The 24,714-nt window shown below is 53.6% G+C and overlaps 1 protein-coding gene across 10 annotated transcripts in view; it reads right to left on the bottom strand.

The window, feature by feature from the left end:
- DGKD (diacylglycerol kinase delta) overlaps positions 1–24,714 on the bottom strand; it is a 109,846-nt gene that overhangs the window by 18,846 nt on the left and 66,286 nt on the right. For all 10 annotated transcript variants that reach the window (XM_027047330.2, XM_053215981.1, XM_053215980.1 and 7 more), the window contains 16 exons: positions 20,233–20,337; positions 19,839–19,971; positions 18,950–19,056; positions 18,503–18,628; positions 18,253–18,355; positions 17,470–17,632; positions 14,717–14,825; positions 11,039–11,178; positions 9,502–9,586; positions 8,266–8,360; positions 8,061–8,160; positions 7,711–7,984; positions 6,358–6,504; positions 5,369–5,497; positions 3,838–3,934; positions 759–869 (listed from right to left, as the gene is read on the bottom strand). In XM_027047330.2, coding sequence (XP_026903131.1) covers positions 759–869; positions 3,838–3,934; positions 5,369–5,497; positions 6,358–6,504; positions 7,711–7,984; positions 8,061–8,160; positions 8,266–8,360; positions 9,502–9,586; positions 11,039–11,178; positions 14,717–14,825; positions 17,470–17,632; positions 18,253–18,355; positions 18,503–18,628; positions 18,950–19,056; positions 19,839–19,971; positions 20,233–20,337 — 2,024 coding nt within the window. The remainder of the gene's footprint in view (positions 1–758; positions 870–3,837; positions 3,935–5,368; positions 5,498–6,357; positions 6,505–7,710; positions 7,985–8,060; positions 8,161–8,265; positions 8,361–9,501; positions 9,587–11,038; positions 11,179–14,716; positions 14,826–17,469; positions 17,633–18,252; positions 18,356–18,502; positions 18,629–18,949; positions 19,057–19,838; positions 19,972–20,232; positions 20,338–24,714) is intronic.

The following is a 24,714-nucleotide window of genomic DNA, read 5'->3' as shown; positions in this document are numbered from 1 at the left end:
GGCCCCGACTCCTGCATCAGCGGCTGTCTCTGGCCAAACTGCACATCAGCTTCTCCTTTGCCAGTTCTAGAATGTCAAAGCCGAACGGTCTCCTCCTCCAGGTGATTACTGAAGGGTGGGGTGGGAGACGCTAACTCCCTGCTTCACTTCTCGTGTTTTCCCAGGGGAGACGGAATCTCCACCTCAACCCAGGAGAAAGCTGCCCATTTCTCTGGATCCCCTCCCAAGGCGGGGAGGGATGAGTAGACGTCATTTAGGGGGAAAAAAGGAACATCCCCAAGGACACCCCTCGGGCCTCTCACGTGGCTGTCTTCCTACAGAGGGGTGTCTGCTCATGGGCGTGGTGGGGAGGCAGCCGGGCCGCCCCCAACGCCGCCAGGGTCTCACGTACCTGGCACAGTACCCTCCTAGCACACTTTGTCACCTGTCCCTCTACAGCACCACCACGACTTATGACGCAGACCCTTCTGACTGACTGCAGTCACTCGTGTTCTCATGTGGAATTTGTCCTGACCACACCAGCCCTGAGGGCTGGAACCCCCCTCCAGGCTGGCCTCCCAGACCCCCAGCCTGGCCCCACCCACATCTCGTGCAAGCACCTCTCCTTCCAACAACGAGGCACCTGGTTTTCACATCTGCCTTCTGCCTCCGCGCTCTGGATGCCCACTGCCTCGCTGACTCTAGCGGTTCCCTCGCTACCCGGAGGGGGAAGCGAGGACGAAGGAGCAGTGTGCACGCAAGCCCGCCACACCGCCTACCTGCACTTCTCTGGGTGCTCGTCACGCTTGTTGTTGAAGTCCAGGGATATCTTCGCATCCAGGCCGATGCCAAAATAATTGTTCATGACGCACTTCTCCGTGTAATACTCTCTGCAAAGGGGGTTTCGGACCCATGAGAACCGCGGGTGGCTTTACAGCCTCCCCCTCCAAGCATTTCTCCCTGAGGGCAAAACTCGTGGCTTTTCCCTCAGGAGCAGCTTTACTGAGGCTCCACCTCACATACTGCCTGAGGCGCCCACTTAAAACTTAAGACTCTGATATCTGGTTGAAATTTTTTTTTAATGTTTATTTATTTTTGAGAGAGTGAGACAGAGCATGAACGAGGGAGAAACAGAGAGAGAGGGGGACACAGAGTCCGAAGCAGGCTCCAGGCTCCGGGCTGTCGGCACAGAGCCTGACGCGGGGCTCGAACCCACGAACCGGGAGATCATGACCTGAGCGGAAGTTGGACATTAACCGACTGAGCCACCGGGCGCCCCAGGACTCGGTGATTCTTAACATATTTGGCTGTGCACTACTATGCATTTTAGGGCATCTCATCACCCCAACAGCAAGTCCACAGCCCTTCGCCATCAGCTCCCAAACCCCCCCACCAGCCCTGGCAACTCAGATCTGCTGTCTCCATGGGGTGCCTACTCTGCCAGGTTCGTATAAACGGAATCCACGAGCATAATGTTTTCAGAACGCATCCGTGCTCAGGACCTCATCCCTGTTGATGGCCAAACAGCACTCTGCCGTAGACGCGTGAGCACCGACACGCACGCTGTCGTGGACATGTTCTCACTCCTCGGCCATGGCCCCACAGGTGCTCTGAGCCGCGTGGAAACCGTACCGTGAGGAACTACCAGACTGGGTCCCAGAGCAGCCGCGCCATCTCGCGCTCCCACCAGCAGCATGAACCTGACTATATCTATGGCACACGCACTCTGGCGTCTTCAACCCAAGGCCTCCCAACACGCCTTCCTTCCCGAGATCCGATCAGAGCAGCGCATCCCAGGCCTGGGGCCAGCACCGCACTTTCCCGAGTCCGCTGCCCACGAGACTCATTTCATTCCAGCTTCTCGGCCTCCCCCGCAATCACTGTGGCCACCAGGGCCACACCGGGGCTCCAGGGCCCTCCTTTCCTTCCAGGAGGCTGGCTGAAGGAAGGAGTCCCTGAGCCTCCACCCAGAGGAAGCAGCAAGGAGGAAAGTCCGTGCCTGGCGCTCCTGGGCTCTGCAGGGAACACGTCTGGGGTCAGAACTCGAGGTTTCAGCTTAATTTCAGGTTAATTTCAGGTTAACAGGCATGTGCAGCCTGATTTGGGAAGCCATCACCACATGGACGTGTTTTTAGGACACATCTAATCCGAGTGCCTACCAGCTTAGTGAGAACAAAGTTCAGGGAGAAACTGTTTTCTGAAAAGACGACCACGTGCTGACCAGTATCTACAGGTCCTGGGAAAACGGACAGATCCAACTCACAGAACCAGCATGGGGACAGGGGAGGGGGGATGAGGAGACCGGGCGCAGGGGCCTGGGAAGTGGGGGATGGCCAGGCCCCAGGGGCCACCACAGGCAAAGGCAGAATGACCACAAGTCTAGGGGCCCCAAGCTACAGCCCCAGCACACCGCCCTGCGCAGAGGGAGGAGAGCAGCTGGCCTCCCTGGGTTAGGCTCCCACTTCCTGAAGCGGAGAGGAGGAAAAGACACCGATGCTGCCAGGTGTGGGACTTCTGGTCTCAGGGGAAGGGAACAAACGAAATACTTGGCTCAGGGGGCCCTGTGTGCGCTGCTCACGGAAGGCTGCGGCTCTGGCCTAAGGAACACAGCACCAGGGAGCGTCAGGACCAGAGCCCCGTGGGGCAGGCAGGAGGCAGTGTTGGGCCCGGGACAGGGACACGGAGGTGCCCAGGCAGGCCAGAGGCTGGCAGCAGGTAACTCCACTGAGTCCACCCTGGCAAATCGGGGCGGCAGAAACGGCCACTCTGCACACTTCCAGCTCTGCTCTCAGAACCCATGGAGTCTGTGCAAGCTGCGCATTTCTGTCCCCTCCCCCAGCATACCAGACACACGCGGCTGGGAACATGCAACCCACTGCCACCGGCCACACTGCCCAGAACTTGCCATCAACCAGCAGAAAGGGAAATCTAGAAGACCAGATTTTCAAAATACCGTTTGTCTCCATAACGGCCTCCATACACACAAGAACGAAGTCCACTAAACTGCCTCGTCAAAGTCCCCACCACCTGAGAAACAAGGCAGAGGACACAGCACCAGCCCACAGAGCAGCATCGAACCTTCTTCCCTGTGATGGCAAACCTGGGACGGTATCTCCCAGATTCAGCCCCAGAATCCAGGCCACTGCAGCACCAATAGGGCAGAGCGGGGGAAGGAAGGATGTCGGGACAAGGTGCCAACGCAGCACTAGCTGGGTACGGGAGAGCGACAGTGAGAACAAGGACCAAGTCAGCTCCCAGCAGGAGTTTCTGAACCTGCCAAAAACCTCAGACCAGGAGAGATGTTCAGGAGCCATAGACGCGTGACCTCATGGGAAGCTGGGATGAGCCGGGACAGGCTATGCCCGTCACACATTTCCAACCAGACTCTTAGCTGAGGCATTTCTAGGTTTTCCTTATCAGCTAACCAAAGCTAGAAAAGGACAACCTAGTCATCTGTACACGAATTCCTCTGGCCAATGCCAAATCTATTTTCTGGGCTCCAATATTCTTTTTGTTGTTGTTGTTGTTGTTGTTGTCTGTTTTTAACATTTATTTATTTTTGAGAGAGAGAGAGAGAGAGAGGGAGAGAGAGAGAGAGAGGGAGAGAGAGAGGGAGAGAGACGAACAGAGACAGAGGGTGAGGAAAGGAGGGGCAGAGAGCAAGGAAGACACAGAATGTGAAGCAGGCTCCAGGCTCTGAGCTGTCAGCACAGAGCACGACGCAGGGCTCGAACTCAGGAACCATGAGATCATGACCTGAGCCAAAGTCGGACACTTAACCGACTGAACCACCCAGGTGCCTCATGGCCTCCAACATTCTTTTAACATCACGCTCGCCTGGTTTACCCCCATACTCACAGGTTTTCTGATTCCGAGTTAAAGGGATCAGCATTAATTAACAGGCGACTGATGACTGAACCTCCAGGCAAGGAACCAGACATCCCAGCCCGAACGTCTGTAGAGGAGAGAACAGGAAGAGATAGCAGGTTGGGATTCGATGAATTAAGAGAAGCTCATGTCTTCAAGGCTAAGGGACACATACTCTAAAACACTATTGTGACTAAATATTTCTAAATAACGTATAAACAGATCCAAATTTTGACATCTAAGTGTTTCAGGTCAAAAATCACCATCATAAAGCCATATTCATGGAGCAAAATCAAACACGGTAGATAGTAGAAACCATCACCTAAAAGTTCAAAAAACAGCTTAAAAAGACGGTTCTCATTACGTGTAAGAAGCTGCACCAAAATGATCTCTCAGTACAAGTAATCTTAGCGTTCAGTCCTACAGCTGCGCGAAACTAAATTCATGAGACAGAAACATCAAGGAACACCCCAAGGAACCTGCACCCTTAAGTCACAGGGGTGCCTGAGTGGCTCAGTCGGTTAAGCGTTCGACTTCAGCTCAGGTCATAATCTCGCAGAGTTCATGGGTTTGAGCTCCGTGTCAGGCTCTGTGCTGACAGCTCAGAGCCTGGAGCCCCTGGAGCCTGCTTCGGATTCTGTCTCCCTCTCTCTCTCTCTCTCTCTGCCCCTCCCTTGCTCGTGCTCTTTCTCTCTCTCTCTGAAATAAACATTAAAAAAACTGTTTTTAAGTTTTAAAGGCAGAGATAGAACCCTGCTTTTAAACCTTCTGCCAATCCACCCCTTCCAGTAACATCTATGTCTCTGGTTAACCAAATATGTCTCGTTAGCCTCATCGCCCAAGGACTTCTGGAATTTTCTTTCTATTCAATTGAGATTCACCAAGAAATTGCTAAATCACTATGGGAGCAGATGGTATGGCATGGGCTCTGCCAGGCCCAGGAGGCCTCAGGAAGTCACCTGAAGCTGGTGAAGGGGCTCTTACTGGCAATCTCAACCCCTTGTGCTACTCCTTCCTTCTGCACAAAGTATGGTCAGCCTCAACCCTATGCCGGGAATGCTGGGAAAAATGAAGGCAAAGACAGAAAAGTGGACTGTGCCCAACTCCCCTGGTGGCCAGTTGTGCCCTCCCACCATCACGCTAGAAACGATGGGATGACTCGACTGGCTCCCCGTCACAACCCTCCCCTCCCCTTTTTCTCAGGAGAACTCCTACTCATCCTTCAGTACCCAGCTCAGGTACTACCCTCTCAGCGACATCTTCCTGGGGCCCCAAGCAGCAATATGGGTGCTTGCTGCCCTTTACACTAAATAAGGGCACTTTTCACACCATGACATAACTTTGGAATCCTGTCTGTTTGCCACAGGCCTGTATATAAACTCTTAGAGGACAGGGACCCGGTCACATTCATTCTCACAACTCAGTGCCAAAGCAACAGATCCTGGACCTCGCTAGTTGGCAGCTTATCGCCCCACGCGCACGGCCCACAGACACACTCAGCCAACCTACGGGGGACACTCACTCGAGAACAGGATCTTGGTGTTCAGTGCGGGCAGCCCATCCCGGTTTCCTGACTGGGGAGGAAGAGAGGCAGAACTGCCCAGTGTCAAACTTCCTTTGCTTATCAGCTTCTCACATGGGGATCTGGACACTATAAAATTATAAAACAGAACCAAAACCCATAAAACTGTCCAAAACAGAACATTACTCAAGTACTGGAAATGGTCATTAGAGAAACGACCGTTCCGAGGGCTGAGGGGACTGGACAACAGTTGCCAGCCACTGGTCAGCCCCCTGCAGAGTGTGCAAGAGGAAAGAGGAGGGGAACGGGAAGGGGGACAGAGAGGCAAGTGGGCCTGGACGCCCTCTGGGGGGAACACAGGTGCAGCCGAGGCTGGGATGGGCGGGAGGGGCTCGCTCCCGGTCACAGGCGGGGGCCCAGTGGAGCTCAGAGCAGATCAGAGCAAACCCCCCCTCCGGAAGACACCTCCCAGCAGTTGATACAGGCTATGAGGGAGGGGGCTGCACACAGAGGGGAGGCCGTGTCTCTCCACAGCGGCAGTTTGCGCTGGGGGCCGGTCCAGGAGGGATAAGCATCCCCAGGCAGAGCGCCCAAAGGGCTAGGTGGTGCCCCTGCCAAAATGCCTGGCAGCCTGGCCTGGAGCAAACTGCACAGGTGCACAGAGCTCGGAGGCTGCAGCCAGGAACGCCTGCGCCCCAGGTCGGGAGCTGCGGTGCGCAGAAAGGACCACAGGCCTGAGCCCTGCTGGGTCTGGGGTATACAAGCAGGTTCTGAGGAAAGCGCAGGCCTTCCTACGGGGGTCCCACTGGGTCTCCCCCAGGCCAGGGAGGTGGTACACGGAAACAGGCCATGTGTCTGCGACTTTTTATACTGCCCGTGGCCAAAGCAATTATGAGAAGGCACCCTAAAACTTCCGGGGCAGGCTTTCCCACTACTGCAAACCCAAGGGGCTGATTGATGATGGCACTGGGATCAAGACCGGCCGGTACCTTTGCGGAGGCTCCTGGCCTTGGCAACCCCACAGCTCTCCGTGGGACACACTCTGTCATCCTTCGGGTCTTTTCTCTCTTCCGACTCAGAGAGACCTAAGGTGAACCCCTCCTGTTCTTGGGTCTGGGCGTTCTGCTCATCGACAGCTGCAAGGAAAGAACGCCCACAGCTAAGCACGCAGCCACAGAGTGTGCAGACGACGACGTCTAGTGACACGGCGCCTGCTGTGCACAGGCTCCTCTTGGACTCGGTGAGCTTTCTTCCATATCCTCTCAGCGGAAGGCTCACAGCCTGACACTGCCACCCCGTCCCCACTTTCTCCGAGTGCCCGTATGAGTGCCAGGCACCTGGGCATCCATGCGGACGGGCTGGGGAGAAGGGGGAGAGCCGAGGGCTGGAAGACGTGGAGAAGGGGAGTGGAGTGAGGGCACACAGTGCCCAGAGGGGACGTGACAAGGGGGCCTCCGCCTGAGGGTCACACCGGTGCGGGGTCACAACCCGTCATTCTCACTGGAGGACAAAGATGGAGTGAGTGGGAACGGGGTGGGATTTCCGAGGGTAACGTGAGCATACACAGACGGAGAAGGAGACAGTCCGAGTGCAGCTGGAGGCAAGGAAGCGCCCACGTCACCGTGCGCCTGCAGCGTTCCCTTCAAAGCTCAGAAACCAAGTCTAGAAAAGGAGTGACCAGCCGGCAAGTCTTTAATCTGACTCAGCCGGTCCCCACCCCCACCCCCGCCACCACTCGAGGGCTTGTCGTAGAGTGAGCAGCCTGGCCGCCAGGCCCCGAGTACCATCGGCACCACAGCCTGGCGCCCAGCACACATCAGCCCCCACGGTGCCGGTGCTCCCACGGCTCCCCCACTGCTCCCACCACCTCCGGCTAGCCGGCCTCCCACCCCCGCCCTCCACTTCCCAGCCTCTCTCTCCATCTCTCAGCTGACAGCCTCAGCCACGGCCCCGACCCCGCCCTCCTCCCACAGGGCCCGCCCCTCCACAAAGTCGCTGAACCGCTGGGGCCACCGCCTACCCGTTTCTGCCAAGCTGCGCCCGGGGTCGGGGCAGTGACAGCAGGGCCAGGCCCCTTCCAGGGAGCGGACCCCCACCCAAGGACCGGTCTGCATCTTCCCCAGTTGGGGACGCTCTCTGCTCCCTCCAGTCCTTCCATCAGAAGCGAGTGCAGTGAAGAGGGAGAGTGTTCCCCAGCAGGCTCTCGGATACAAGGTACTGCCAGTGACCCCTGGGCATCTGGTTTCGTCCTACACAGTGGGTTGTCTGTCACCGTATTTGGGGGGAAAGAGAGTGCCAGTGCTTGCCTAAGAAAGTCACTTCATCATTAAGCGACCTACTACCTTTTTCTGTGTGTTCTATGATCTGCCGGATGGCTTTCTTCAGGCTATTGGCTCTGAGCATGAGCTGTTCCCGTGGACGGAATATCTGCGGCCGAGAGGGGCACGTCGACCCCACCGAGCGCTCCCCAGTGGAGCCGCAGCCGCTGCCCGCCCCGTCTCCATCTTCCACCTCCTCTGCGATGGTGGGGGGCGGGGTGGGCAGGGAGGACGAGGCCTGGGACTCATCGTCCAGGGTCTTGAGGAGAGAGTCCAGCTTCTCTTTCAGGACAGAGCACTGGCGGGAAACAAACGGAATGGGGCGGAGTGCTTCTCTGTCCTACACCCTCCCGCCCAGGAGCCCAGGGACAGACCTTCTTGGCCATGACCTCTGACTCCTCTGAGCTCTCTGTGGTCTTCTCGTAGGCCTTCCCCACCCGAGCCACAAAGTCCTTCACCGTCTCGCAGAGCACTCTGTGGGAGGAAACATGGAAAGACACTTTCAGAGAAAGTTCTGGCCAGGAACCAGGCACCCTGCAAGGTGGACCCCCGGCTCCCCCAAAGCCACCGGGCACTCACTTGGCTGAGGAAATCACCACCGAGTGCTGGTCTGAGGTCAGGATTTTAGAAAGGTGGGCCGCCACTGAGTCTTCATAGAAGAGGATTTGTTGCACCTGCAATTATTCCCAGACAGGGGGTGCGGTGACTGAATGCTCCCAGTGAGTTCCTCGCCCACTCTCCCTGCGAGCCCGGGGCCTCACTCCACTTCACACGCCAACCTGAGATTCGCCAGTGCCGGCTCAAAGATTTCAAAAGCTTGCCCAAGCTGTGGACAGACAGATCTTAACAAAAAAGGCCACGCCAATAAAAGCCTGCAAACAGCTCGTGCTGCTTTTAGTCTGATTCCACACCACCAGCCTGTGCTGGTCACTGCAGGCTTTCATCGCAGCCCCTTACGGCAGCAAGGTGGACAGGCAAGGCCTCACTCACGGAGGTTCCATTCACAGCGGACAACACGTTTCTCGTTCTGGCTGGGAACTTGGGGCCCTGGCCCCTCTCCTTCTCTCGGTGTAAATTACCCCCTTCGCCACTGAGCACTGCCTGCTGAAGCGGGATTACTGTGCGACAAACAGGCCCTAGCCCGGGGCGAGCCAGACGGTAACTATTTTAGTCTTTGCACGCGCATCCTTCCTCTCTCAAAACCTACAAACCGTTCTCTGCTCATAGGCCCTAGCCCAACGTCCCTAACCCTCCTGATGGGGAGACAAATCTTGGCAGAGTGTTCTCTCCGCTCAGCCAGCTCTTCCAGTGGGGAGGAGCACAGCCGAGGGCCCCGCGCTGCACCAGCCTGGGCAAAATCTAGGCCCTGAGGGGACCGTTAAATCCGTAAAATGAAGAGAAGAGTTGAACACTGCACGAGCATAGCCTAACTGCATGGGCTGCAGGAGGGAGGGTGGTCACAGAGGATGTGGGACTAGAGAGAGCGCCTGGGGCCCGCGGGGGACAATGGCAGTGGGGGCGCAGCCTAGGCAGTGTCCAGTGCAAGAGCAGGAAGTCCTAGGAGACTGTCATGAGGGCCCCCAAACCCTGGGGTAGCGCCAGGAAGCCCCCAAGCGACCCCAAAGCCCGCGAGGCAGTCAGGATTCACTCAGGTCCAGCGCACCCCTGGGCTGCCCCTGCCCCCCTGCAGGTCTGACCTAGGGCAGGACGTTTAAGGAGCGGCTCATCACCAAAGGGTGGGGGAGGCGGTGAGAACCGGTGAGCGGGCCGGTGAGATAGTGCCGGGGCGGGGGGTTAGGGCGCGACAGCAAATACCTCAGAGCCCTCGCTGAAGTCCTCAGTGCCGGTGGAAGAGGAGGCCGGCCGGGGCAGCTTGGTCTCGTAGGCCATGACGCTCCACCTGCACACATGAAGGCGGCTCTCAGCAGGTGGCCCGGCCCCCAGGCGAGCCCATGGCTCAAACTTCATCTGTAAGCCCTTCCTCTCAACTCTGCCTCCCTTCCCTTAGCTGACAACAACCTTCACGAACAAGGCCCCGCAGCATCCCTGAAGGAGGGGAAAGGGATCCCACAAACGACCATCTGCCTCTGCGAGGAACGGGCTCCCCTTCTGCAGGGTGTGAACACCCCTCGGCCAGCGGCCAGCTCGCCGGGGTGTGAGCGCTCCACAGGCACCGAAGGCACACACACCTCCCTAAAGAGAGAGGACGTGGCAGGGGCAGCCAGAGCGTGTGCTCAGACTCACGCTGTGAATCGCAACTACCGGATCCTTCCTGAGACTTCGAAGTGTTTTCAGTGAAACCAATTTGCCACAGGCATGTAGTTAGCAGGCTTCCCCACAGCTAACTCAGAACTAAAAGTAGCTCGCTCAAAAAGGATACCGAACTATTTTTAAACCCACACAGGACAGTCACCCAGAACTTCAGATTCTTCTGGGAACACAACACAGGAAGGTGGGACCACTCAACCATGCGACAAGGGCGACTCTGCCGACAGGTGTCCGAAGGGGGCAGAGCCGCCTTCTCCAAAGCCCTGAAGGCCTCTCGAGACCAGACCACTCACAAGCGCTCGGTTCCTAATCTGTTCTGTTGGCTTTTACCTTCTGCTTAATCTGATGAAAAGTTAAAAACTATTAGAAAAAAAGAATTCCTACTCAGGTCCAATTTTTTCTCTTTCCAGCAACAAAAAAAATATTAGAACTGACCAAATGAACAAACTCTAATCTCTCAACAAGAGCTGGGATTATTTTTCTTTTACTGACAAGAAGAGTAAACTGCTCAAGTTCATGCAACTCCCTGTGACAGGGCAAGGATTTACATCTCAGATCTGTTTGACTTTTTTGTGTCTTGTACTGAAGTATAATTAGCACGCACTGTTATGATAGTTTCAGGTGTACAACATACTGATTCAACACTCCTCATTCAGGTCCAATTTCTACAAACAGTTGCACAGGACCCATATTCAAGCATCCGACTGGATGGCTCAGTCGGTTAAGCATCTGACTTTCACTCAGGTCATGATCTCACATTTCGTGAGTTCAAGCACCATGCTGAGTTCGCTGCTATCAGCGTAGAGCCTGCTTCGGATCCTCTGTCCGCCCCCCACCCCACCCCCGCCTCTGTCCTTTCTTCTTGCGTGCGCTCTCTCCCTCTCTCAAAAATGAAAGAAAAGAAAAGAAAAGAAAAGAAAAGAAAAGAAAAGAAAAGAAAAGAAAAGAAAAGAAAAGAAAAGAAAAGAAAAGAAAAGAAAAGAAAAGAAAAGAAAAGAAAAAAAAAGACAAGACAAGACAAGACAAGACATACACCTGGTCAAGGTGGCCTGCCTTGTTCAGCACAAGTACGCCCTCCACTCACCGGTCCAGCATCTTGGTGCTGGCTCTTTCTAGCTTTTCCAAGATCTGCGGGAGCTGGGTGTCATCATCACAGGCTGAGCCCCAGCCTAGCACACGAGCCAGGTCGTTCCCTGTGCCGAGGGGCAGCACTCCCAGCTGACACTGACAAGACACAGAGGAGAAGACACAGCATTGAACACCCTCCTTCTCTGGTTACCTACAACGGTGGTTAAATCCAGCAAGAGGTCTCGTCTACAGTGGCATGGCGCTCAGGCTCTAGGCAGAGCCCGCTGGACAAGACAGGGGATCTTCTAACCTGAGAGATGATTCCAGAACCATCTGACCCACCCTCTCCCACACCCATTTCTCATCCTGACACTTAATCCTCTAGGACCTCTCTGACGTAGATTTCCAAAATCTCCTCCCTTCCCCTTTTCACTGTTCTGGCCACAGTCCTGTCCCTCCCTGTGAGTATCTGAACCCCACAGAGAATCATTCTCTGAGTCAACACCACCTCTCCATCCACTACATCTTACTAATGCCAAGTTCATCTTCCAAAAATATCACTAGTGTCCTTTCACCCCACTAAACACACCTTCAGTGCTTCTAAGTTCTACCAAAAACAGGTGCCAGAGCACCCACAGTCTGGTCGCCAAACCTGAACATGTGCCAGCGCCCTGCCTACAGCCTTCCGCCAGACCCTCCCCCTAGCAATGGTGGGTACTGCTCAGGCCCGACCTCCACCCGGAACTCTCATCGGGCCGGTTTGGTCTCAGGGAGCCCCCCAGACGCTGGATGCCCAGAATCTCCACCTCCAGCCCCACCACGCAGCCTGTGAAAGAGCTATCGGTCCTCCCGAAGCACAGCCTGTGGCCACCCACCCTGACCACCCTGCCAGGGCCAGCAAGTCAGACAGAAGGCCCCGCATGCCCGAGGGTGAGAACAAGGAAGCCCAGCAAGCCACGAGGAGGGGACCTGGCACTGGAGCCTTAGAGAAAAGGAGCGGGCAGTGCAGTGAAGGCACAGCGGTGTTCTAGGTGGAGAGGTGACCCGCCTGCCAAGTCAGGAGACAGGAAGTCAGGGAAGCAGAGAAGGAAGAAGGAGCCACACCCAGGGGGCTCTGATAACCATGTTAAAGTCTAGACTTTATCCTCAAGCCAAGGAGGCGTCAAGGAATGCTGGAGGGGGGGTGGGGGTGGTGGTGAGTGGCACTGCCCCTGGGGGAGGTCCCCGTGGAGGAGCAGACGGACAGAGGCCCAGGGTCAGCTGAGGTGTACCCAGCAGCACACAGTGGGTGGCCTAGACACTCTGGGGTAGCAGATGATCCCAGTGATTCACTAGAAATGAGGGAGGGCGAGGGAAAAACCCAGAGCAACTGTCAGATTTCCGGCCTGAGTGCCTGGTGGATGAGATTTTCAGACTCCAAGGAAAGAAATGAGGGGTAGGTGGGGCTGTGTGGTAGGCTCGGTGCTGGAAACGCCAGGCTTGAGGCACTACGAGGCATCTAGGAAGGCAGGAGGGCAGCCAGGAAAAAGAGAAGGGTGAGAGTGGGGTCTCAGGGAAGCCAGGAAAGTGAGGGACGGACCAAGTGCCACAGAGAAGCCGAAGGAGCTGAATGCTCACTGAACTCAGCATTCTGAATGGATGAAAACAAATGACTGGTCCCCCCCACCCCCCACCCCCCATCCTCTTGACTAGTGATAATGAACTTACAAATAATCCTAGAAGTCACAAAACTTAAAATTGGGCCAAGTGTATTAGTCCAATTTCACCACTAGGGAGCAGTATGTGCTTGAGTTGAGCAATTCACCTGCACAGGCCTGGTTCAGACTGTCCACTTTCCAACATCATCCTGAGCCCAGGGCTAAATACAGACCACAAAAAGTTCAACCAGAGTCAGGAGAGAAAGCTAAGTCTCTGAAAAATATGCTCAAGTCAGGTAGAAGATCTGGGAAAAAATTATGCTGAAAGCAAATGACAAACTAGGAAAAATATGACCAAAAAGGAGTTTATACCTATAATATAACAATCCTTAGAAATCAATTTTTTAGGGCCACCTGGGTGGCTCAGTCATTGTGCGTCTGACTTCGGCTCAGGTCATGATCTAACGTTCAGTGAGTTTGAGCCCTGCATCAGGCTCTGTGTTGACAGCTCAGAGCCTGGAGCGTTCTTCAGATTCTGTGTCTCCCTCTCTCTCTGTCCTTACCCCGCTCACACTCTGTCTCTCTCTCTCAAAATAAATAAACATTTTTAAAAAAATAAATATTTTAAAAAGACAAATACCCAATAGGAAACTACGCAAAAGGGGCACCCGGGTGGCTCAGTCAGTTAAGTGTCTAACTTCAGCTCAGGTCATGATCTCACAGGTTTGTGAGTTCAAGCCCTACGTCAGGCTCTGTGTTAATAACTCAGAGCTTGGAGCCTGCTTCCAATTCTGTGTCTCCCTCTCTCTCTGCCCCTCCCCTACTCTCGTTTTCTCTCTCTCCCTCCCTCCCTCTCTCTCTCTCAAAAATAAATAAAAATTTTCAAAAAAGAAACTAGGCAAAAAACATGAACATGTGATTCATTTAAAAATCCATGTATTGGGGGCATCTGGGTGGCTCAATCGGTTGAGCATCCGACTTCAGCTCAGATCATGATCTCACGGTTCGTGGGTTCGAGCCCCACATTGGGCTCTGTGCTGACAGCTCAGAGCCTGGAGCCTGCTTGGGATTCTGTGTCTCCCTCTCTCTCTGCCCTTCCCCTGCTTGAAGGTGCACATGCTCTCTCTCTCTCTCAAAAATAAACATTTAAAAAAAGTTTTTTTTTAAATCCACATATTGACTTCAACAGTATTAAAGAAATAAAAATAAAACATATCTTTGCTTGTCTACTTAGGCAAAACTAAGAAGGTGAACAACACTGAAAGGGAAAGGCTGGTTTCTGTGGCACCAGGAGCGTGAAGGGGCGAGGCCCCGGTAGGGAGCAGCCTAAGGCACGGAGGAGGAGCCAGAGCCAGTAAGAGAGCTAACCCAGCCACATGGCTCTGCCTAATGGAAAACCATCGCTGGGCTATTTACAGACGTGGATCACAAGGCAAAACACAGTAACAGAATAGCATGGGTAATGGGAGTGTGTTTACATTAAAACTGCATCAACCTTCTACCCTATGTACACACATACATATGTGTATGTATGTCGACAGGAGGTCTCAAAGACAGTTCTCAAGACGTTAGTGGCAGTGGTTCACTTTGGGGAGTGGGTTGAGGATGACAGAGCAGAGAGTGGAAAATCAATGAACACTTTTCCAATCAGGAAAATCTACTTTTAATTTAATAGCAAAACAACAACAACAACAAAAATCCTAAGTCCCGACTTGATGCCCAAGTCTACCTCTGCCCCCTCCCCCCTGGCAGGAGGCACGAGGCAGCAGATCTATCGCCATCCAACAAAAGCCAGCGGGGGCACCTCGGATGGCAGCCCCAGCCCCACCCAACTTGCTCCTGCCTGGGACCTCCGGGGACAGGAACACTCTCTGGTGGTTCCCTGTACTTCTAGCTGTGAAGTTCCCATCCCCACTTCACAGCTCCTGGGCCCTGCGAGGCCACCAAACTACCTGCCCTTCCCTCGGAGCCCTTGGCTGTGCCCCGCCGAGGGCCATGGGGCATCCTGTCACCGCAGCATCCCTCTCCCCCGGCTGGGCCCCTCCACGTCCACGCACCTGTTTGTGAAGATTGAGGCTGTCAATCTCAGAGAGCACCCAGCCAACGCTGCCATCCCCACCACAAACCAGAATCCGGAATGTGTCAAACTTCTGGAATAAGCGTAAGCTGCAGAGAAAAGAGAAAGTCAAAGAAATGAGGTGCGTTCTAAAGGACAAATGACGGCCAGTCAGTCCTGCCCCGAGAGGCCCCACCTGCACTCGAGGCCGACCTGCACCCCTGCCGTGAATAAGCCTCTTGGAGCCCGTGCCCACATGTGCTGAGGCTCAGCCTGCAGGGCCGCCCACCCACACCTCTGCGCCCACTGCCCCTTACTCACATAGCTCAGAAGCCCCAGGCTGCAGGACTGTATGGGCCCCTCCGTCCTGGGCAGGAGGCCCGTCCCACTCCCCGCAAAGCTCATCTCCGTCTCCCTCCTGTGTTCATCTTGGTCGCCCCCCCCCACGTGCATGGCCCTTCAGGACACCCCACAGCCTTCTGCTGACGCCCCACCCTCCTCCTGAGAGACCTTATCCATGTTTCGGCTTTCAGGGGCCACACAGATAGCGATGACCCTGAATGATGACCTCCAGGCTTTCCTGAAGGACAATACCGGCACCTGTCTACCAGAATGCACCAGCCAGTGTCCCATGGGCACCTCCTCATCCTAGGCTTCCTTCCCTGGGGAATGGCAGCACCATCGACCTCGGTTACAGGCCCAGACCCCATCGTCCCTCGGAGTGCAGCGCCTCTCTCGTAGTCGCTACAAGAGCCTCCGACCTACCTCGTGTCTCCTTCGGGCACCTTCAATTCGTGCCACCAGCATGACCTTCCCAAAACAAGTCTCATCCAGGGTCTAGCTTTAGAAGTTGCCACTCGCTTCTAGGAAAGGTTCAAACCTCTCAGCCAGTGCCACCTGCCCCCACTCCACCAGCCACCCCACCACGTCCACACCCCCTACACACACAGCACCCTCTGTCTAGCAGGTACCCTGCCTCCCTCTCTGCCATTAAAACACTAACTCTCCTCAAATGCCAGCTCAGCAGAGAAACTGAGACTCTCCAGTTTAATTTATATGCTTCTTTCCTGGGTTCCCAAAAAAGGTGCCCATCAGCCTGGCCAGGGACAGATCGCCCGGTCTCGTGACCTTGACTACCTGTATGTGTGCCATGCACCGTGAAGACAGGGACCCCACCTCACTCAGCCTTGCGTCTGACACAGAGTCCAAGCCAGAAGTCCCCCAGAAAACAAGCAGGGGTGAGTGACACTGCACAAAACGGGTATACACAACAGAGCTGAGGTTCTGAAGCAACAAGGCTGCACCTGACCTTCAAGCGAAATGGGCAGGGGGCGTTGCCTTGGGAACACTGGCCTCTCTCGGGCCTTCTTTCTCTGGAAAAGACTTGATACGCCCAGGTTGGGAATCAGAAAAATGAAGCCATATCTCCAAGTTTCATGGTGAGGAACAGGAGGTCAAGGCTGCTTCCCAGCAACCGGAACTTACTAAACCAACCCCCGCTGCACCTCTGCGGGGGTTTTCCGAAGCCACCTCGTCTCCAGCTGACTCCTGCGGGGGTTTGGGGGCTCGCCAAGACGAGCACACGGCTGTTCCCTGATTGTGCCGTACGGCTCACCATGTCCCTCGTCACCCCCCCAGCACCCACCCAACAACCCTGGGGCCGTGCTGGGTAACAGCCGGCCCTGTCTGGGATACAAGGGCTTGTGATCCTGCGCCTGCCCCCTTTTTAACCAAAATGACTTTTTTTTTTTTTTTTTTAATGACTCTTTATCAAGCCAATAGTGAACATGCTCCCGCGTCTCTCAGTCCATCGGTCTATCCGCAGAAACCCACGGAGCACCGCCTCTGGGGCACAGGCTAGCAAGCTGCCCTTTGTGACTGTTCCCCAACAGAGACTTGCTGCCAGGGGGCAAAAGCAACATGCCAGACCCCCACGGGCCAGTGGGCACGTTCCTCTCCTCCGCCAGGCACCCAGGCTCCTGTTCCAGCAACATCTGGCTGCAAAGTAGCACACTCCGAGGAGCCTCAGAGGCAAATGCACACCAGAGAACGCGTTCTACTTTCCCCGACAAACTTCCTGGACAATCCCCCTTCCAGGCAAGGCTGCCTCTTAGAGCCGCTACCTTGAACTGATGCCGCCAAGCACAGAAGCTAAGAGTTCATTCAAATGACACCATTTACAGCAGCAAATGTTCTCCACACACTGTACAATGTGCACAAGTAGGAAGAACACCCATCAGACCTCCAGCTGGCAGATAAAAGGCATCAGTAGTTCGCCCCATACACTGGACTTCACATATCTGCATGTGTCACTGCACCTGTAAGGTAACAGACCTCTGGTGCCCTCCCACAATAAAGGATCTCCCTGTGGCCTCACCGGAGAAAACATCCTCCTTAGTACTATGCACCATTAAAAAGAACGAGGCAGATCTGTAACCAGTGACATAAAAACATGTCCATGCCGACACACGCAAGGAGCAGGCGGTACACAGGAGGCAACGGTAGGTAACCCGGCTTAAAAGTGCGTCTGCACAAGTGACACACACTTTTGAAAGCTGGAAAGACCCGCAGCTGTACTCGCTGTTAAGCGTGTGTGCCTCCGCTGATGGACTCTAGGGAGGGGATGGTTCAACAAAGACTATTTTCATCTCCTGTTTAAATTTTTCTGTATCTTTCAATGTTTTTTTCATGAGCATGCATTATCTTCAAAATTGTTTTGAACTCCAAGAAAGATCGACTTTGTAAGCTTCCTACCCAAGGTGTGGTCCTCCGTTCATGAGGTCAAACACTTGGGCAGGGTTCAGCAGCTGTTTGAATCTTCTGAGGAACTTCACACCCTGGTTATCCCCACTTTTGGAGTTGACAAAGACCAACAACGGGCTCGTGCAGGACGGAGGGCACGTGGCCTTCCAGAAGCCTGGACATGAGAATGGAAAGGGAGGGGAGAAAATCAGAGGGCCATCAAAGACTCCGGGAGCACAGTCAATCATATAAAAAGCAGCAGACACCCCAAAGAGACCTGTGACTTACACATACACATCCAGTCACTAGCAAGAGAGCAATAAACAGATCTCCACATCGCCATTCCCTACGAAGAAGGACGGGAGTCCCATCCGGTTTGACCTTACGTTTACATGACCGTGCACCTCACCACTGTCCTTCCCTCTCGCTCTCCGTCTGGAGGAGCTAGTTCCCCCAGCTTCCCACCTTTCTACCAACACCGGCTAGCATACATCATCATCTCCCATCTGGACAGTGAGCAGGTACAGAACAGCACGCTGACCACTTCTGCCGCCGGATAAGCCAGCACATGGGACAGCACGAGTGCGCCGGCTCCCGTCCGCGTGTGCCCCGCAGCCATCAGGACCCCGTTTACCACCTCTGCGCGTATCTTCTCCCCACAGCGGCCCGGCCTGACCTCTTCCCGACCACATCCCCACATCACCAGTGTGACCAATGCTGGCATGGCAGAGGGGAGAGGGCATGGAGAAAGAAGGCCAAGGAAACAGGTGAGCCAGGAGAGTGTGAGGCACCCACCGTCAGAATCGATGCTGTTGAGCGCTGTGGGCGGGATGACCGACACCTTACACAGGCCCAGCGGACACTTGGTCTGTAAGGACTCTTTACATGACGTGTGCACCTGAAACAAGAACCCACGCATGACAAGGGTCACCGCATCCCCCGCGACTGTCCCTGCCACCGTGGGATTGGGCACTCCAGGACCGGCTGAGCTGCCGACCCCATCCAGGCGTGTATGGGATCGGGCACAGGGCCTGCACGCACTCACCATGGCCTTGCACCAGAGACAGCGCCAGTCCTGCAGGCGCAGCACGCTGCCGCACGTCTTGTCGCACACCGTGCACTTGGCGCTCACGGGCAGGTTCCCTTCCAGCCACTGGTGCGGCATGGCGATCTGCGAACCGCAAAGACGTGGGCGCTCAGACGAGGAAGCCCTCCGGCAAAAACGTCCTCAAATAAACTCCACTGCAGCCTCCTCCACAGCACAAGTGGGGCGGGGCGGGGCGGGGCGGGGCGGGGCCTGCAGGGGTCTCCTGCAGGAGCCGGCCAGGAGCAGGGGCGCGCTGGACCATGCCGGGCCCCCAACACGCACGAAAGCCTGCGAGCCAGAGGAGCGAGCGCGGGCCTGGGGACGGGGCTCCCTTTGGCCGGCGCCAGCACAAGGCGGGGAGGTCTGTGCAGGGTCGGCAGCCCGGCACAGGGCCCCCATGCGTACCCCGTCCTCATCCTCAAGGATGTCCTTCCCGATGGAGGCCAGCGTGGTCCACTTGCAGTTGTTGGTTGCACGCACAGCACACCGTTTGTGGGCCTTAAATTTGCACACTGTGAGAGAACAGACACGGGACCTTCAAGCCCCATTCGAGACGGTGCTTCCCATGCTGGAGGAGGCGGCGGCCCTGCTCCTCCAGGACCGTTGGGACCGAACACGGAGCGCGCTCCCCATGCTGTAAACTGAACAGCCGGGGCGTGCACAGTCTGATCACAGTGAGACCGGCATCCAGGACAGGCTCTGACCCAACTCCCCAACTCCTCAACCCCGCCCGGCAGCACGAGGGCCACCGCGGGCCATGCCCCATGTACAGACACCGAAATTTAAATGTGACAAGATCCCTATGTCACAAAACTGTCATCTTTTGATTTTTTTCCACTTAACATGTACAAACCATTCTTAACCCCACAGTTGGTACCAGAACAGGCGGCAGGTGGGAACTGGTCCGCGGACCAGAGCTCGACCACCCCTGCTCCTGCACGACCGCTGTAACCCGCCCTCCGCATCCGGAAGACCAGGTTTCACCGTTTATCCACAACCTGGTTTACCCACGGCGGGTATAACCACCTCAGGGCCGACAGAGACTTTTAACCTCTTTTCTCTCTGTCCCTTTAATGTTTCTCCTTCGTGTCTCCTTACCACTTCCCTTCTTTCCACTTTGTCTGTTACTACCCAAGATCATTTATCAAACTCCTCAGTAGGTACAATAAGTAAGCACAGAGTCCCAGAAATCACTTTACACGGACTGATTTGTGGTGACCATGCTAAGGTTTCTAAGGCTTCATAAAGGCAAACATCAGGCCACGCTTCCCACGGCACCCCACGCCATTCGCACCTTCACAGGACAGTCCGTGCGACGTGACCCCAGACAGAGCCTCGCGACACACGTTGCAGTAGGTCGGCCGCGCATGGGAACACGCGTACCAGTTGTGCATCCCTGAGAAATGGTCCATGCTGTACTGGGAAGGCTGCAAGAACAAAATAAAGATGGCAAAGGTAAGCTGTCCCTCTGACACTCTTGAATGGGACTCAATGAAGTATCCAGGGGAGGGGAGGGGGAGGGGAGGGGGAGGGGGACAGGCTCAGCCAAAAGGTCGAGCAGCAAGCCTAAATTTTACAAGGAACACATGAGAAAGTGAGTTCCAGGCTGCTCGGTCCACACGTGGAAATACTGGGACGGCAGAGTATTCAGGGGCAGGCCCCAAGGAGGGACATTTGTCTTTCTGAACCTCAAAGTGCTCCCTGTTCTGGACAGTCTTCAGCGCTGCAATCCAGTCTTCCATCTCTTTCCTGTGGTCAGCACATAAGATGAGCTTCCTACATGGAGTGATGACCTGTGGGACGAAACAAGAACCAGGCGGTACAGCGAGAGCAAAGGACAAATGCTAACCGCTGCAAAACTTCTCCACATCTCCTTCTGTTATGTGTGTGTGTGTGTGTGTGTGTGTGTGTGTGTACATATTTATGAAAAATGACCGATTCGTTCAGATTCTCAATTGAACACAACATAAAAATGATTATCGTGGGTCATTAAAAATCAAGAAAAATCTCAAACCAAAAAGACAATCAAATTCAATGTATACATTCACCAAAAATCAAGTAAGTGGGCATTCACCAACCACCTGCTACTCAGACATGGTAATAAGCCACAGGAAGCGTTTAAAAAGAAAAAAGAAAACACAGTTGCCATCACTCCAAAGAGCTCACAAACTAAGGTCCAGCACATGACCAGTTTAGGGAAATTGGTCCAAGTTACTCTAGGAATGGTGTACTTCAAATGCACCATACATGATGTCCTTGTACAAAACCTTGTGATATGTGACAAGAGAAAAAACAACCAGTTACTACACTGAAGGGCCTCAACAATTTAACTGGAAATGAGGTCAGAAACCCGGTGATAATCAACAAATGTAAACTGTATCTACAACATATAAAGAGTTTTTACAAACCAATAGAAAAGTCTTTCTTACACAAAGAGGTTATAAACTTGCATTTCAGAGAAGAAGTACAAAAGGGCTAACAAATAAAAGATGCTTAACTGCTCTAGTCATTGGGGAACACGAATGAAAACAGCCAACAGTCTGCCAACAGACTGGCAAAGTTCTGAAAGATGGTAATCCAGTGTTGGCAAAAGTATGGGAGAAAAGAGTTCTCCTCAAGCAATGATAGAAACTCGATAGGATATATATTTTGGGGAAAAAATTTGATAGTGAATACCAAAATTTTAGAAAAATAACCTTTTATGTACTTCCGTTTTACAGTGATGTAAAATATCTGCATGGTTCTAAAGTCAAATCCACAGAACAAGGTATAGTCAGAAGTCCAGCTTTTCCTTCTGTCCCCTCCACCCTGGGTCCCTCCCTTCCCCATATGCAGCTTTATAAAAGTAAATAAGAGTATGGTTTATCCCTCCATTTTTAAGACACACGCAAACACATACATATATTCATATTCCCCTTCTAAAACAGGAGTATATCATACACACTTTTCTCCATCTCTGCTTTTTCACCTAATTATCTATCTTGCCCACCTCTTCTTAGCAACATGGAGCATCTCTTTACTCTTCCTTAGGGCTGCATGGAGCTTTGCTGGACAGGAGCACGAGAGTCCATTCAACCAGGTCTCTATTAATAGAAATCTTTTTTTTTTTTAATGTTTATTTTATTTTTGAGAGAGACAGAGGGTGAGTAGGGGAGGGGCAGAGAGAGAAAGGAAACACAGAATCGGAAGCAGCAGGCTCCAGGCTCCGAGCTGTCAGCACAGAGCCTGACTCTGGGCTCGAACTCACAAGCCATGAGATCACGACCTGAGCCAAAGTTGGACACTTAACCAACTGAGCCACCCAGGCGCCCCTCTATTAATAGAAATCTTCTGTTGTTGAAAATCCTTTCCTATCTCAAACAGTGCCGCAATGAATGGCCTTTGCACAGACCTCATGTGCTTCCCAGTGTATGTGGGGGAGAAGTTCCTAGAAGCAGAACTGCCCTGACAAAGAATAAGCGCATTTGTAATTTTGCAGCTGAAATCCCTCCCCAGGGCTTGTGCTGTCTGCATTCCCACCAGCAGTGTTAGGAAAATGCCTGCTTCCCCAAGGCTGCACCAATAAAACATGTTAACTTCTGGATCTCTGCCCATCTTCTAGCTTTAATTTATATTATTAGATGATCATGTTTCTGGCTCAGAAAACTTAGAAATGGTGTTTTATAGATTATCTCTTTGGTGATTTCTATAACCACCTATAAAGCTTAATCACAGAAGGGGCTAATTAGAGCTGGGTCACAAATGCATGGTTCATTCTCTCACGTCACCAAGGTGACAGGGATAACTACACACAGGGGCCAAACTGGGTGTAGAAAGAAGGGAAGCTAGGGGAGGGAGAGGGGAGACTGGAGGACAGAGAAAACAGAACCAGAGAAGCTGGGTGCCCTCCTGAGGGTGGGGGTGAGGGTGACAGCCACACTCCTTTACACCTGGACAGTGCCACGAAGAGCCCACATCCCAGCATCTGCTGGGCAAGTGCATGATGAGTGTCTGCTCCACACCTGAGATTCTAAGACTATACAGGCAAGGTTCCCACTCACAGAGAACTTATACTGGGGAAAGGCAGAGAAACAAGAAAACAACTTCAGACACTGACACGGGCCCTGAAGACAAAGCGGTAGTGTGAATGGGGCTGGTGGGTGCTTTGCACAGAAGGCCATGGGAGTGCTGGCAACTGCCAATGGCCTGGGGTCGGTGCTTATGGAATTTTCATCAGTAACCGTCTATAAAATCTCAGCAAACATTTCTTTTCATTCATTCTTGGGTGGGTTTTAATATTTAAGCATTTTTATCGGTGTAATAAACATAGTTAGAGAAGAGAATATATTTTTTATAACTCAGGGATTCTATGCAGAGTTATGCAACATGACAGCTACAGAAGAGAACAATGACATTTTTTAGGTCCATTCTATTTCAGGTTTTGTTTCTGCTAGTCCGGTGACAATCTTTACAAGATGAAGTACCCACATTATTCCAGAATTCAGCTATGTCATCGAATCTTTGGGTCAACCATCTTCCACGTGCCAAAGGAGAGAGGTTTCGTGGAATAGCTTTGTGAGTACTGGGCACCACTGGACAGCAAGTTACAGACAAAACTGTTGTGTTTAAGTTAATGAAACAAAAGACAGATGACCTCACTTCCTCAATCCGTGTGACTGTTTACAGGGAGTAAACACTGATGGATGAATATCCAAGAACCTGGTTTCAGCCTTTTTAAAAAAACTCCTACTTGTGCATGTTTGAAGAAGCCTCAGACAGACTCAGATCTGAACCCCACCCAGCCACTGAGCAGCCAGGAAAAATGGGCAGACTGTCTTCATTTCTATTCTGGAAAAGGGGGATGATAAAGTTACCTGGCCTGGGTTGTTATGGGATCGAATGGGACCAGCATGCACAGGACTCGCATAGGGCCCAACACACAGCTTTTAAGACGTACCTCCAGGTCTGAAGCCCTGACGAGCTGGGTAACTGAAGCAGCTGACTCCCCTCGCCAGGCCTCCACATGCCCCTCTGGACACTGGGGCCGTAATGACGGTGTCACGCCCCAGGGTCATCGGAGCGTGGAAGCGTGTTCTCACGTGCACACACCTGCCACTCACTCTCGGCGTTGCTTCAGACTCTAGGGCCTGACCTTGGGGCATTATCTGTTTGATAGGACCACGTGACACCTCCCTCCATTCAAGTTGACACCATTCAAGTGCCAACAGTCCGCGTCCCAGATCATGAGATTTGTCACAGAAGATTCTCTGCTTCTCCTGCTCCTCTCCCAGCACATTCTGTCACCTTCCAGACAGAGTCCCTATTTCTTAGCCACCCGCAAGACTGGTCAATCTCCTCACAAGGCTCCTCCTCACCCTGGTCCCCTGGCAAGGTCCTCAACGGCCTTCCGGCCATGGGGGAAGCTTCCCGAACACCGGCTAGCAGTATCACACGCCCCGGCAAAGGCTCCCGCCAGTCCCTCTTTGTTCCCTGAACAGCAGCCTGGGACCAATGCACGAGAGAGGTGAGGGTGGAGGGCCTCTTCAGTCGAAAGGAAAACGAGTGACTGTTAATGAGAGCTGTCTTGGACGGGGCTTCTTATTCAATCCCTTGACTTTGGAGACAGAGTGGGCAGGACAGGCCCCAGGAGAGAAGCAGGTGCTGGACGAGACCTCTCCCGGCTGCTCATCCAGCTCAGCAGGGCAGGAAGAAGGCGGGAAGAAACGCTCCTACAAATATTAAAACTGTCCTTCTGTTGGACTGTAGCCAAGACCATCCCTCTTAAAAATCAAGGAACGATGCAAAATACGGTAAAACCGTCCCCAAGGATAAGACTTTACAGACCAAAAAGGCTCTGTGTTTTTCAAGCGAAGAAATGGCTCACGTAACTCAATCAACTGAAATGATAAATGCGAATTAAAAGCAGGGTCATACATGAACTTGATAGGACCAATCAGTGACACCACAGAGATTCGGTGAGCCAGGACCCATGACTGGAATGAGCAGGCTTGGTACCAAGGGACAGGGCAGAGTTAATACCGCAGAGCAAGGTGACAGACCACAACACGCAAACCCACGAGCTGGAGAGTGAAAGCACACGCAGACCTTGACGCTGGAAGGATGAGGGAGGCTGAAAGAGAACACAGGTCACAGAGGAAAGAGTGGAAGCATGTCTCTCCTACTCCTCGGAG

This window comes from Acinonyx jubatus, chromosome C1 (assembly GCF_027475565.1).
Source record: "Acinonyx jubatus isolate Ajub_Pintada_27869175 chromosome C1, VMU_Ajub_asm_v1.0, whole genome shotgun sequence".
In the NCBI taxonomy this organism is placed as follows: domain Eukaryota; kingdom Metazoa; phylum Chordata; class Mammalia; order Carnivora; family Felidae; genus Acinonyx; species Acinonyx jubatus.
The sequence above is the reverse complement of the archived record's forward strand: the minus strand, read 5'-3'. Positions and strand labels throughout refer to the sequence as shown.